Source organism: Phyllostomus discolor, chromosome 6 (genome assembly GCF_004126475.2).
Source record: "Phyllostomus discolor isolate MPI-MPIP mPhyDis1 chromosome 6, mPhyDis1.pri.v3, whole genome shotgun sequence".
Lineage (NCBI taxonomy): Eukaryota > Metazoa > Chordata > Mammalia > Chiroptera > Phyllostomidae > Phyllostomus > Phyllostomus discolor.
The window spans coordinates 76,679,973-76,695,653 of record NC_040908.2 but is presented as its reverse complement, the minus strand read 5'-3'; the positions used below and the strand labels follow the sequence as shown (position 1 = coordinate 76,695,653).

General features: G+C 35.6%; 1 protein-coding gene across 9 annotated transcripts in view; it reads left to right on the top strand.

The window, feature by feature from the left end:
* The window catches only part of ARHGEF12 (Rho guanine nucleotide exchange factor 12), a 220,213-nt gene that overhangs the window by 93,517 nt on the left and 111,015 nt on the right, over positions 1–15,681 (top strand). For 5 of the 9 annotated variants that reach the window (XM_036028373.1, XM_036028374.1, XM_036028375.1 and 2 more), the window contains 7 exons: positions 1,035–1,133; positions 1,758–1,807; positions 3,586–3,643; positions 5,165–5,343; positions 7,093–7,170; positions 7,342–7,461; positions 10,843–10,983. In XM_036028373.1, coding sequence (XP_035884266.1) covers positions 1,035–1,133; positions 1,758–1,807; positions 3,586–3,643; positions 5,165–5,343; positions 7,093–7,170; positions 7,342–7,461; positions 10,843–10,983 — 725 coding nt within the window. The remainder of the gene's footprint in view (positions 1–1,034; positions 1,134–1,757; positions 1,808–3,585; positions 3,644–5,164; positions 5,344–7,092; positions 7,171–7,341; positions 7,462–10,842; positions 10,984–15,681) is intronic. The other 4 variants (XM_036028380.1, XM_036028378.1, XM_036028379.1 and 1 more) reach the window with 3 other exon arrangements.

The following is a 15,681-nucleotide window of genomic DNA, read 5'->3' as shown; positions in this document are numbered from 1 at the left end:
TAAATCTATATATGCAATATTTAACATATCCTTTGTTTTGTACACCAGACTTATATAAAAAAATCATGGCCCTGTATAAAGTTTTTGAAGTATATTTTCTAATCATCATTATACTTGTATTATTTTACATGTATTTATATATTGAGTTTTGGTGAAATTATTAGATTCTGTAAAACTGAAAGTATGTATTAAATCTGGTTAACACAGAGTTCAGGATGATCATATCTGACCCATACATAGTAAAACAGCTAGGCACTAATCAGGACATATTCCATATTCTATTCCATGACATATTCATTCCTTTGATTGAGTCCTCTCTCACCTTGCCCTGACAACTGTCATTTACTTTTTTAACTGGAAAGAAAATGAATTCTCCTGTAAGAGTCAGGTCAGTATATGAAAGAGATAAAAGAACTGGTTGAGCTCACAGATTTTTTTCTTTTCTGCTTTTTTCTCCTTTCTTTTTTTCTTTGAGCCAAGATCTTTTTTCCCTATGAATTTTTTCATTTTTACCTCTTTTTTGGGAGAAGAGCTGCACATGCTCTGCAAGCATCTCCTTTCTAAGCATATTTTCCTGAGAGTAAAATTGCATTTCTCTAGAGTTTACTATGGGCTGCTTGTAGCTTAATGTTTAGAATGTTTTTATTTTGAGGGGAGGATGTTAAACACCAATAAGAGCACAAAAACACAGGGTTGTAGGAAAGAATTTTATATGATACAAAGTAGGATAAAATGTTAATGTACTTTTCTTCTATCTCCTCTCTAATACTTCATCTTTTCCAGTTTGCCATAGCTGTTTTTAATCTTGGAGCAATTTTACTGTGCCTCTGCAGTGAGAAACCAATATATATGATGTTGTGATGTTGTAGTGTTTGTTTTGTTCATGGAGTTAGTGTTCTTATTTTATATCTGGGTTTCATGTACTATCTTGTATTTCTCCAGAAATGATACATTTCATTATTAATATATAATTACTGTCTTTTTTTTCTTTGTTTTTCTCTTTCTTCTCTTTTTACCCTTTGGTTCTTGAGCAGGTCTTGTTCAGCGTTGTGTGATCATCCAGAAGGATGACAATGGATTTGGGCTGACGGTCAGTGGAGACAATCCAGTCTTTGTACAGTCTGTCAAAGAAGGCAAGATTTTTTCAAATTGTCTTGTCACTTGAAAGCAAACGGAGTAAGAATAGAAAAGCTTAAATAAAGTCTTTTGCCCAGAATAAAATAATGACATAGGTTTCAGGTTACATGACTTGTTTTGCTAGATTTTTCTTTAGTGTCGTAGTTTGAGGCATGCATTTCTGCCAGTTGATTTTCTGTGTACTTTATAGTTTTAGAAATCACATAACCCTTGTTCATGGTACTTTATGCATCATCACTTACAGAAGTTTGTGTTATAAAAACATTTTGGTAGAAACAGACTACGCAGATGGTTGTAGGCTCAAAAATATCTGTTCTTTTTCCAAAACAAGAATATTTTTGTATTGCTATTACCATTTATTGAATACTTCCTTTATGTTGGATGTGATAATTTGAGGTAGGTATATTTTATCCCTATTTTATAAATGATTTTGAAACTTAGGTTAAAAACCATAAAAACAGTCCAAGGTCACACAACTACTGAGTGATAGAGACAGCATTTGAATGTAAGTGTATGACTTTACAGCCCATGTTCTTTAAGCCCTTGGTTATGCTGCCTCTGTTTCAAGAAGATTATCAATTCAAATGAGTTACATTTTAAGTAATTGATTTGTCTTACAGATGGAGCAGCCATGCGAGCTGGAGTACAGACAGGTGATCGAATCATCAAGGTAAGGAAAAGACTAATATAGAATTTATGGTAGAATTTTAAAAAACAGCATATGTTAACCATAGTTTGATTTTTTTCATGTGGATTTTTATTAAAAGCAACACTTGACTTATGGGTGAACTATAAAAATGTACTTAATTTAAAATTAGTATAGCCCTATACTGAAAGGCATAATAAAAGGCTTGAATGAATAATTTTTTAGCAACAAATTTTCATCTCACTGAGTGGGACCTCACACAGTTCTCCCAATCACCATCAGCTGTCCCATTGTATTTTCCTGAATCTCATTGACGGTTTGAAATCTCTTCCTTTTCAAAGATGATTTTAGTTTTGAGAAAAGCCAGAAGTCTGGGCTAAAAGAGGGGCTGAGTTACCTGAGTGATTTGATGTTTCACCAAAACTCTGCCCAAGACATGCTGCATGAGCAGGCATGTTGTCATGATGAAACTGTTAGTCACCAGTTGCCCACAGCTTCAGTCTTTTGAATCATCCAAATAGTTTCCATGGAGGAATGTTCAAGCTTAGCACAAAATTTGATGCAGATTTGTTGCTCTACTTGCTCAGTCATTTTGAATGGGATGGCCACACAGTACACATGCTTACTCAGCAGGGTCTATCAGTCCCACTGACTAGTACAGTGAAGTCATCATTGTTCACACATGTGCATTCCAGTCCACTCTCCTTGGCTGCCAGGTTAAGTTGATGTCATGCAAACTGTTCTCATATTAACACTAGCTGTACTTTTTCTAGACAGACCTTGTAAAGTAGGTAAAATTTGTTTGAATGGAAATTAATGAATGTGTATCAAAAATTACATACTTTAAGTATGTATCTTTGATCAGCAATTTTGCTTTTAGGAACATATGTAAGGAAATAAGTGTACAAACATGAAACGATATATGTACAGGGAAATTTATTTCAGCTTCATCATACTGAAAACTTACAAATTTTGGGCTATAGAAATAAATTGCATATTATCTGCAGCTTTTAAAAAGAATTTGTGTACCTATGATGAAAAATATCTACAATAAAAAGTATTTATTTTCAGGGGAAAAAAGCTATTATAATGCATATTTACATGTGTCTGTGGTGTATGTAACTACAATAGTGGTTCAAAGATTAAACATGATTAACAAGTAATCTCTGGTAGTCACAATGAATGTACTTTTACCTCTATTTTATATACTGATATATTTGAACTTATAAAAATCAGTATCATTTGTGTCAGAGAAAAAGTAGTTTTAATGTTAGATCCATGTTCGGTATACCTTAATTTGTTTTGTTTATTGGAGACTTTGGATAACATATCCTACATTTAACCTCTTAAAATTAATTTTCTTTGTAAAGGTTAGGTCATAATTAGGAAACAGAAAGTAAGTTGAATGTTATTTTGGAAATACTTATTTTTTCATGTTTCAAAAATACATTATGATTTTGACAAATTACTGAATTTATAAATGTAAGCAAAGAAATGTTTTCTATTTGCAAGAGCCCTCCACTGTGAAGGATTTGTAAATCATTTGCATGACATGTTTTGTCATCTGTCATGGTGAATACATAGTATTGCCCTCTAAATCAAGGCCTTTTTGTGTGTTCAAGTTCATTTTGTTGCTGAGTATAACTTATAGAATAATGGAGAAGTGAATATTTTACAAATATATACATAACTTTATTTACTATATTATAATTGTATATATTGTGTATAGTAATCCCTGAAATCAGTTTTCTCATTGTCTCAATAGAATGTATCTGACATACATTATTTTCATTTTCTTGCAGGTGAATGGAACACTGGTGACTCATTCAAATCATTTGGAGGTGGTAAAGTTAATCAAATGTAGGTGAATGTTATTCTGTTCTGTTTTCCCAATCCCTTAAGCAAGGATTTGCAAATATTTTCTATAATAGACCATATAGCAAATATTTTAGGCTTTGTGGGCTGTATGGTTTTCTACCTGACTCTGTCATTATAGCATGAAAAGAACAATAAACATATGTAAGTGAATAGGTATGGCTGTGGCAATAAAACTTTATTTGCCAAAACAGTCTGTGTGCTAGGTTAAGTCCCTTGACTAGTGTTTGCTCACTCCTGAATTAAAAGGAAAGTCTGAGATGAAAATTCTTAATAATTATCTTATGTCAACTTCATTTGTGTAGTTGATTATAATATTCTTATCGTGGTAATATTGAAAGCATATATTCAAAAGGAATGTCTTAAAGCCACCTAAGAAAGAAGAGAATGAGAAATTGGATGCAATGGCATGGATGAACTGGAAAACCTTGAAGAATATATAAACTTAAAATTTCATAACATTCATAACATTTATGACCACTAGGTGTAAAATAAAAAAAAGTTTTTAGAAACTCAAACATGGTGAAATAACTGACTGTGAGTTCCGCAATCAGGTTAAATTGCAAAAAGGTGTGAAATACATTTAAAAGTTCCATTGAAAAGTGTAATAAGAGAAAGATTTTTGTCTATCAGAGTTCATTTACCTAAAGAAATCCTTTATTTGGAAAGCCTCATTTCTGATTGATGCTAGATAAAAAATGAATGACTTCTGTTGAGTATTTCTGGTTATGGTTAATTTTTCTTTCTGTAGTTTTTATTTTTTCCCTGTAATATACCTAGTGAATTTCTGTCTTCCCCAAATTTTAAAAATGAAAACTCAGTGCTTATTTATTGAGTATTTTCCCGGTTTTTGTTGCATATTTTTTGTCAGTTTTATTTTGTAAAGTTAATTTAAAATTGCATCATTATATTCTAGAAAATTAAATTCTACCTAATTACTATCATCTTAAAATATGATTTTTAAAATTTGCATTTAAGAAATTAATTAAACAAGCCCTGGTTGGCGTAGCTCAGTGGATTGAGCGCAGGCTGGGAACCAAAGTGTCCCAGGTTCGATTCCCAGCCAGGGTACATTCCTGGGTTGCAGGCCATAACCCCCAGCAACCGCAAATTGATGTTTCTCTCTCTCTCTATTTCCCTCCCTTCCCTCTCTAAAAATAAATATAAATAAATAAAATCTTAAAAAAAATTAATTAAACATAGCCATTAGAAGATGATTGATTTTAACTCACTCTAATTAAAATCTGAGGGTTATCAATTTTATTTTCTTTTAAGTAATGCTATAAGTAATAATTTGCTATCTGAAAATGAAGTTATTCTTTTAGATTTTTAGAAGAGTCATAAAAAAGATTGGGTTCTTTTTATGTGGATAAGTGATTAGCAGATGATGAAACTTTTGCACATGACTGGATCTTAGAAATGTCAAAGACTAAGTAGTGAAATGTTGTAAAAAAATTTTTACAATGTTATTTTCCCTTCATTCCCCTTTTATCTCCTCACCCCAAGCTGGTTCCTATGTAGCTCTCACTGTTCAGGGACGCCCACCTGGGTCAGCCCAAATTCCACTTTCTGATTCTGAAGTAGAGTCATTGGTCATTGGACATATGTCTCCCATTGTGACATCCCCTCATTCACCTGGAACATCTGGGAATATGGAGAGAATTACTAGTCCTGTACTCATGGAGGTGAGTGGGAAAAACTCATTGTAAATGCTCAGTTGCATAATTTTTGAAGTACTGAACTGATAAATACATTTAAGTGCAAGATTCTAGAAAGTAACTTTCTAATATAATAATTACATCATACAGTTGACCCTTCAACAACATGGGTTTTAAATCCGCTATACATGGATTATTTTCAATAAATACATATAGTACTATAAATGTTTTTCTCTTCCTTATGATTTTCTCTACCTTTATTGCAAGAACTCAGTATATTATACCTCTAGCATATAAAAAAATTGTTAATCAACTTATTGGTAAGGCTTCTACTCGGTAATAGGCTATTAGTAATTAAGTTTTGGGGGAGTCCGAAATTACATGCAGATTTTTGACTGCCTGGGGGTTGGCATCCCTAGCCCCCACATTATTCAAGTGACAATTGTAATTTGGAATAGTTACTGAGTATTGATATAGGAGATTTAATTCAACAAATATTAAATACCTGCCATACAGAGAACAGGTTGCCATTCACAAAAATATTTAAGAAATCCAATGTTCAAGGTCCTTATTATCTAATAATATATACTTTGAGAAGATGAGGGTTTTGTTTGTTTGTTTGTTTGTTTGTTTACTGTTGAGTCCCTAGTGCCTGAAAAAAGAATATAGTTGGGACTGTCCATCCTTTTGTTGTCTCTGGGACATGCTGGAAGAACAAGAGTTGTCCTGGACCACACATTAAATACATTGTGACACGTAATAACAAAAAAAATCACATAATGTTTTAAGTAAATCGCTAATTTTGTGTTGGGCTGCATTGATAGCCATCCTGGTACTCATGTGGCCCATAGGCCTCAGGTTGGACATCCCTGATAGTGTTTTGCATATGGTAGGTGCTTAATAAACCTTTGTTGTTTGAGGTTGAATTAAGACTATACAAGTAATTATAGTACAAAGGCAGAATGTGACATGAGGGCAAAAAATATTAAGTTTTAAAGAATTCAAAGGAGGGCAAAAGAGTATATCCAGTTGTGATAAGGAAGGACTTCGTGGAAAGCTGTTTTTTGAATTGAGCCTTGAAAAACAGGTAACATTTCAGTGGTGGCAGTGGAAAGGAGGGTTAACCCACTTGTGGGAAGTAGAATTAGCTAGGACTGTTGTTTGCTTGGAGCCTGTTAAGGATTTATGTAATGGGAAATGAGCTTGAAAAAATAAGACTGTTTTCAAAAATCACAACTACCAGGCTGCTTTACATGTAACTGGATAGGCAGTGACAGCCAGTAAAACTTCTTTTGAGCAAGACAGTGATATGAGTATAACAGGATTTTAGGAAGACTAATTTGATAAAATAAGGGGTTTTGAAATAAGGAAGATGGTGTGAAGTGAATTAGGGAGCTATCTTAGTATTTCAGGTAGGAAGTACTGGGAATTTGAGCCATTCATGGGGATTGATAGTAAAGATCTAAAGAAGGGAAAATATTAGTATTATTTTTATACTTAAGGCAACTTTGTTTTTCCAACTAATAACAATATTTAATGTTTCCTTGATCTAGTTTAGTAAAAGTGAAAAGGGCTGAAATTTCCCTGTTGCCTTTTATCTTTAGTGTCATGTCTAAAAAAAGTCTAACTTTGTAAGTGCTAGAAATAAAGAAAATCTTAATAGGTATTAAAATTAGAGCTGAGGCATAACATAATATGTCTTGTTTTCATTTTATTTTAGCTTCACTTTCCCTGTATTGGTTCTTTTGTTTGTTTGTTTGTTTAATCTTTTTCTAGGAAGAAAACAATGTGGTTCATAACCAGAAAGTAGAAATATTGAGAAAAATGTTACGGAAAGAACAGGAACGGCTACAGGTACTAAACTAAGGAAGGGCTGTTTACAGGCCAAATTATGAGTTGGTATTTATTATAATCACAATCAAACAGTATTGTAATCAGTCCATCAGCTATTTGATTAAGAATAGACTTCTTCTCTATTTTCTTGACATAAATAATTAGTATCAAAATATTTTTATAACTTTTCAGTTATTACAGGAAGATTACAACAGAACACCTGCCGAAAGATTGCTAAAAGAGATTCAAGAGGCCAAGAAACACATTCCTCAGCTGCAAGAGCAGTTATCCAAAGCCACAGGCTCTGCCCAGGTAGCAACACTATTAAAAGTACTACCCAGCTTTTTTGCTGGAGTGTGTTCTTTGAGGAATGTGTTCGAGAATGTTGCAGTTGCCTTTTGAAAAAGTTATGTTGCTTTTCTAGCAGGAGGTCCTTTGTAAGATGTTACAGAACTAATGATTAACTAAAAGAAATGTGGGCTTCTGATTATTTGCTTGCTTATGATTTAGTGTTTCTTTGTTCCACAATAATTCTTTTCTTTAAGTATTTTTTGTTGATTGTGATATTACAGTTTTCTCAATTTCTCCCTCTTTATCCCCACTCTGCCTTGCCCCCCAAACCCTCCAGCATTCCCCCCCCTTAGTTCATGTCCATGGATTGTACATGTAAGTTTTTTGAGTCCTCTGTTACCTATACCAGTTTTGATCTCTCCCCATCTATTTTATGCCTACTAATTATCCTCCTTCTTCCCTGTACCTTTTCCACCATTCCTCCCTTCTCCCTCCCCATTGAAATACCTGTGTGATCTCTGTTTCCCTGATTCTGTTTCTGTTCTAGTTGTTTGCTTAGTTTTTGTTTTCATTGTTTGTCCTTTCTTTTAGGTTCATTTGTTGATAGTTGTGAGTTTGTTGTCATTTTACTGTCCATAGTTTTTGATCTTCTTCAATTTCTTAGATAATGTTTCTTAACATTTCATATAATAAGGTCTTGATGATGATGAACTCCTTTAACTTGACCTTATCTGGGAAGCACTTGATCTGCCCTTCCATTCTAAATGAAAGCTTTGCTGGGTAGAGTAATCTTGGATGTAGCTCTTTGCCTTTCATGACTTCAAATACTTCTTTCTAGCCCCTTCATGCCTGCAGGGTTTCTTTTGAGTAATCAGCTGATAATCCAATGGGAACTTCTGGTAGGTAACTCTCTCCTTTCCTCTTGCTGCATTTAAGATTCTCTCCTTATCTTTAATATTGGGTAACTTAATGATGATGTGCCTTGGTGGGACTCTCTGGACTTCCTCGACTTTCTGGAAGTCTGTTTCCTTTCCCAGATTGGGGAGGTTTTCCTTCATTATTTGTTCAAGTAAGTTTTCAGTTTCTTGCTGTTGTTGTTCTCCTTCTGGCACCCCTATAATTCGAATGTTGAATGTTCAAGTTGTCCCAGAGAATCCTCAGCCTCTCCTCATTTTTTTGAATTCTTGTTTCTTCATTCTGTTCTGATTGGATGTTTCATTCTTCCTTTGTTACAAATTGTTGCCTTGAGTCCTGGTTTCCTTCCTGTCACTGTTGGTTCCCTGAATATTTTGCTTTATTTCATTTTGGGTATCTTTCATTTGTTTTTTTGTTGTTGTTGTTGTTGTTTTTTAATTTTTAGAGCAAGCTCAATGAGTTCTGTGAGCATTTTGATTACCAGGGCTTTAAAATCTCCATCAGATAAGTTAGCTGTCTCCTCATCATTTAGGTCTCTGTCTGAAGTTTTACTCTGTTCTTTCATTTGGGCCATATTTTTTTTGTCTCAGTGCGCCTGTTAAATTGCAAGGGGGCGGAGCCTTAGGTATTCACCAGGGCAGGGCAACCCTCCTTGCTGTACAGGAGGCGCTAGAGAGGGACAATACAACTGGCTTGCTTGTCTCTAGCCCACTTTCCAGTGCAGTCTCGTGTGACACTTGGGAGTTTCTCCCACAGCGCCAACCGCTGTAGTACGCAGTGAGCTCTTAGTCTGAGTTTCCCATTCAGTCAACCCTGCTCACGCAGTCCGTTACCTCACTGCAGCTTCTTACTGGTCTGGTTTTTGGACTGCTGGACTGTTTCTTTGATACCTTTGTTGTTGGAGCTCCATGCAGTTTGATTTTCTGGCACTTCTGGTTGTTTATTGATTTTAGATTGATTGTTATCCTCCTTTTGGTTGTGTGAGGAAGTGAAGGGTTTCTCCCCATGCTTCCATCTTGGCTGGAACTCCCCACAATAATTTTTAAGGGAGTGTTTTTGCTTTGGTGGGACAAATTACAGAAATGTATTTAGATACATATAATTATTGTTTTGAGGTTCATTCTGCAATTATGTTTTTAAGTAGGGATATAAAATTTTACAAATGGACAGGCATTTTGCTAAGTACTTGGGCAAGCATTTTTCTAGTCTCTGTAACAACCCTCTGAGATTAGATAACTATATTGTCCCCCCTACCTGTTTTACACTTAGAGTAACTCAGATTAAATAAATTGTTTGAGAACATGTAGCTCAAAAGTGATGGAGCTGGAATTTAAGCTGAGTCTGATGAATTTAAAGCACACTCACATTCTTAATGACTGTATTTTTATAATTTTAAAATAGATTGCAAGAGGCCCTGGCTGGGAAGCTCAGTCGTTTAGACCATCGTCCCTATACCCCAAGATTACAGGTTCAATTCCTGGTGAGGGCACTTACAAGAATCAGCCAATGAATGCGTAAATAAGTGGAACAACAAATTGATGTTTCTGTCTCACTCTTTCTTCCCCTCTCTCTCTAAAATGAATAAAAATTTACAAAATGAAAATAAAATAAAATAGATATCAACAGATTTTACTAAATAGGTGTAAGTATAGAAATGATGGTCTCAAAAAATAGCTCAGCATTTATATCTCAACTAGATTTAAATCCTATAATATTCAGATTTGGGGTATGAAAGGCTCCTTTTACTTCATTTTAAAGCAAAATGGTTCTGGTCGGTGTGGGTCAGTTGGTTGGAGCATCATCCTATAAACTAAAGAGTTGCTGGTTGGGTTCTTGGTCAGGGCACATGCCTAGATTTCAGGTTTGGTCCTTGGTCAGGGCACCTATGAGAGACAACTGATGAATATTTCTCTCTTACATCAATGTTTCTCCCCCTCTTCTCTCCCTCCTTCTTCTGCTCTCTAAAATCAGTAAATATGTCCTTGGGTAAGGATACAAATAAAAAAAAAAAAAAGCAAAATGGATAAGTTGCCTGTACCATTTAAAATGAGTAAAAGCTGTTGACTTGCTATTTTTCCTGTTATGTTTGTAAGTGAAAGCCAGAGTCATAGAAGTGAAAGGATGTAAGACCATCTAGCCTAATGAAAAATCATGCTATGGTTGTGAAAACTAGGACCTAAATTGGTTAAATGACTTATAGGTCACACAGTTACAAGGTCCCTTGACTTGCTGGTTTAGCATATGTTCAGTTATACATTATTTATTTTTTCTTTATTTACAGTCCCATTAACTGTCTCTAATGTTACTTACATTTTATAACCACGGAATTAGTAGTTATTTATGTTTTTAACTTTCAAATCTTTGAGCATTCTTGATCGTGTGAAAATATCCAACTTTTAGTGGTCTCCTTGAGTTTGTAGTGCAACTCTACTTCTTTATGCAATCAGTAATGAAAGTTTTTATGTGTTTGTGTTTAATCTGTTTTAGGATGGAGCTGTAATTACTTCCTCCAAGCCTTTAGGTGACACATTAATAGTCAGTGAGTTAGAGGCAGATCCTGGTAATGGAATAGGCAAAATTGACTACAGCAGTGGAGATGTTTCTTGGCCGAGCAGTGACAATGCAAATGTAAGTGTTTATATCTTAATCTTATTTTGTTCTTCTTTACAGCCTCTCTCTACATTTGAGGTTAAGTTACATGAGTTACAGGTGTGTTCTCTTATTGCTTACAATCTTTTTATCATTGCCATCTTTGATACAGCAATTTGATGAGCAGAATTTCTGGACACTATTGTATTGAGCTTTTAATTCCAGAGTTTGCCTTTTCCCTTGGACAACTATTGTCAAATGTTTCTTTAGAAGACATGGAATTTCCCAGCAGGCATCTTGTTTGAGGGGAGAAAAATTAATAATGCCAGTGCATTTTTACTGAAATGAAAGGCCAGCTGTTGATATCTTTAAAAGCCTGTTAATATTCCATTTGTGGTCAGAGTAACTCAGTCTTGAATCATGGGGCACTTTGCCATTAGAAAGAGAAAAAGACTTAGTTCTGTTAGACTTCAGTTAATAGCCCATGTTTAGTAACACTTTTCTTGATGAACCCAGACCTTGCCAGATGTACATGAATACTTGTTAAAAGAAGATATTTTAAGTTGAACATGATATGGCTCCACAGTCATATGTATTCAGTGTTACTCAGTAGTCTATAATGACTTAAGAATAGATCACCCTTCTAAAACATGATGAAGAAGGTAGTCTAAACCACTGCTTTTAAAATTCATTCATGAAATCAATTTAGTTGTTTGGGACCAGCATGCCCCCCCCAAAAGGAAATAAGAGTGCTTTACAGAATGGCAGCAAAGTAGATGAGACCTAAATCCACTTGCTTGTGCACCCAACTGGGACACTTAGCTGATCTTCCAAAAAACAAAATGAACAGCCAGCAGAATTGTAGCTGATAAGAAGTTTAGAAGCCAAAGTGTGCAGAGGACAATTGGAAATGGGTAGTAAGGAGGTTTTATAGGCGGTTGGTGAAGGTTTCCGGGCATGGCACCAGAAACCACAGATACTGCAGAGGCAATATTGGAGGAGAGCTGGGTCAGTGATAGCAGCCTAGAAACACACTCCCCTCCCAGGGTGGAGAATTTCCCAGGCCCATTCCAGTAAAGTCACTGAGGGGAAAAAAGGCAACAAACTCATTCACAGCTGGGCGTCACCCAAGGTGAGGCAGCAGTTGCCAGAGAGGAAGTCCCAGAGAGTGGGGGCGTAATTCTGGCAGCTTCTGGGGCTGGGAGAAGAGGTGGGCTGCGACTGGCCATGACTGAGATAGACTCTGGATTTGCTAGAGTTGCAGTGTGGAAAGCCAGGCAGTGGCTCTAACAGAGACTTTTTGATTTTTGCTTTTATTTTTTAAATTTTATTTTAATTATTGTTGAAGAACAATTTTCTATCTTTTGTTCCCATCCGAGCCCACCCACCCACCCCTCCCCTCCTCCCTCTCATTTCTACCCGCCCCTAGTTTTTTATCCATGTGTCCTTTATACTTGTTCCTGTAAACCCTTCCCTTTTCCCCTGAAATTCCCTCACCTCTTCCCTCTGAACACTCTCAGCCTGTTCTCTATTTCAGTGTCTTTTGTTATTTTTTGCTTGTTTCTTTGTTTTGTTGTTTAGGTTCCTGTTCAAGGTGAGATCATATGGTATTTGTCTTTCACTGCCTGGCTTACTTTGATTAGCATAATACTTTCCAGTTGTATCCATGCTGTTTGCAAAGGGTAGGAGCTCCTTTCTTTTCTTTCTGCTGCATAGAATTCTACTGTGTAAATGTACCATAGGTTTTTGATCCATTCATTTACTGATGGGCACCTAGGATGCTTCCAGTACTTGGCTATTGTAAATTGTGCTGCTATGAACATTGGGGTGCATAGGTTCTTTTGGATTGGTGTTTCAGGGTTCCTAGGGTATAATCCCAGCAGTGGAATTGCTGGGTCGAAAGGCAGATCCATTTTTAGTTTTCTGAGAAAAATTCCATACTGTTTTCTATAGTGGTTGTGCCAGTCTGCAGTCCCACCAACAGTACACTAGGATCCCTTTTTCTCCACAACCTCTCCAACTCTTGTTTGTTGTTTTTTTTATGATGGCCGTTCTGACTGGTGTGAAGTGGTATCTCATTGTGGTTTTAATTTGCATCTCTCTAATAGCTAGTGATATTGAGCATCTTTTCATGTGGCTCTGTATCCTCTGTATGTCCTCCTGTGAGAAGTGTCTGTTCAAGTCCTTTGCCCATTTTTTAATTGGGTCGCTTGTCTTCTTAGAGTGGAGTTGTGTAAGTTCTTTATATATTTTGGAGATTAAACCCTTGTCTGAGGTACCTTGTCTGAGGTATCATTGGCAAATATGTTTTCTCATACAGTTCGTTCTCTTTTTCTTTTAATACTGTTTTCTTTAGCTGTGCAGAAGCTTTTTATTTTGATGAGATCCCATTTGTTTATTCTTTCCTTTATGTCTCTTGCTCTGGGGGACACATATCAGTAAAAATGTTGCTGCGTGGAATATCTGAGATAGTCCTCTCTATGTTCTCCTCTAGGACTTTAATGGTGACATGGCTTATATTTAAATCTTTTATCCACCTTGAATTTATTTTTGTATATGGCGTAAGTTGGTGCTCGAGTTTCATTTTTTTGCACATAGCTGTCCAGTTCTCCCAATACCATTTGTTGAACAGGCTGTTTTTACTCCATTTTATGTTGCTGTCCCCTTTGTCGAATATTAATTGACCGTAGAGACTTGGGTTTATTTCTGGCCTCTCTGTTCTGTTCCTGGTCCATGTGCCTGTTTTTATTCCAGTACTAGGCTGTTTTGATTACAGTGGCCTTTTAATACAGTTCGGTATCGGGTATTGTGATCCCTCCTACTTAGCTTTTCTTTCTCAAAATTGCAGCAGCTATTCAATGTCATTTATGGTTCCATGTAAGTCTTTGAAGTGTTTGTTCTATGTCTATGAAATATGCCATTGGTACTTTAATTGGTATTGCATTGAATCTGTAAATTGCTTTGGGTAGTATGGACATTTTGATGTTAATTCTTCCGATCTGTGAACACGGTATATGTTTCCATTTGTTTGTGCCTGCCTTAATTAATTTCTTCAGTGTTGTGCAGTTTTCTGAGTACAGGTCTTTTACCTCCTTGGTTAGATTTATTCCTAGGTATTTTATTTTTCTTTTTGCTATACTGAATGGGTTTTTTTTCTTGATTTCTGCTTCTGCTGTTTCATTGTTGGTATACAAAAATGCCTTTGATTTCTGGATATTGACTTTGTATCCTGCTGTTTTGCCAAACTTGTTTATTAGGTTGAGCAGTTTTTTGGTGGAGTATATAGGATTTTCTATGTACACTATCATGTCATATGCAAACAATGACAGTTTTGTTTCCTCCTTTCCGATTTAGGTGCCTTTTATTTCCTTTTCTTGTCTAATCACTGTGGCTAAAACTTCCAATACTATATTGAATAGAATTGGTGAAAGTGGACAGCCTTGTCTTGTTCCTGATCTTAGTGGAAAAGATTTTAATTTTTGACCATTGAGCATGATGCTGGCTGTAGGTCTCATATATGGCCTTTATTATGTTGAAGTATACTCCCTCTATTCCCACGTTGCTGAGTGTTTGTATCATAAATGGGCACTGTACCTTATCAAATGCTTTTTCCGCATGTATTCATATGGTCCTGTGATTTTGTTTATGTGATGTATTACATTTACTGATTTGCGAATATTGTACCATCCTTGCATTCCTGGGGTGAATCCCACTTGGTCATGCGATACGATCTTTTTAATGTATTGTTGGATGCAGTTTGCCAAGATTTTGTTGAGGATTTTAGCGTGTATGTTCAACAGCTAAATGGCTGATATTGTCTTGAAATATTCTTTCTTTGTTGTGTCTTTATCTGGTTTTAGGATTAGGATGATGCTGGCTTCATAAAAAGAGTTTAGGAGTCTTCCATCATTCTGGATTATTTGGAATAGTCTGTAAAGGATAGGGGTTAGCTCTTCCTTAAATGCTTTGTAGAATTCTCTTGTGAAACTGTCCAGTCCATGGCTTTCGTTTGTTTGAAGGTTTTTGATTACTGCTTCAGTTTCATCTGCTGTTATTGGTCTGTTCCGTCTTTCTGCTTCTTTTTTTATTGAGTTTTGGAAGATTATATTTTTCTAGAAATTTGTCCATTTCATCTAGGTTTACAAATTTCTTGGCATACAGTTCTTCGTAGTAATTTCTAACAATGCTTTGTATTTCTGTGGTATCTGTTGTAATCTTTCCTCTTTCATTTCTGATTGTGTTTATTGGGTTTTGTCTCTTTTTTTCTTGATGAGTCTGCTTAAAGGCTTGTCGATTTTGTTTATCTTTTCAAAGAACCAGCTCTTGGATTCATTGATCCTTAGAATTGTGCTTTTAGTCTCTATGTCATTTAATTCTGCTCTGATCTTGGTTATTTCTTTCCTTCTGCTTGCTCTGGGCTGTCTCTGTTGTTGTTCCTTGAGTTCTTGTAGACGTAGGGTTAGGTCGTTTGTTTGAAATGTTTCTAACTTTTTTAGGTGGGCCTGTATCGCTATGAACTTCCCTCTCAGGACTGCCTTGGCTGTGTCCCATAAGTTTTGGATTGTTGTGAGTTTGCTTTCATTTGTTCCCAGAAACCTTTTGATTTCTTCCCTAATATCGTTCTTGACCCATTCATTGTTTAATAGCATGCTATTCTATGTCCATGGTTTTGAGTTTTTCGGGTTTCTTCTCTTGGGGTTGGTTTCTAGTTTTAGTCTCTTGTGGTGAGAGAAAATG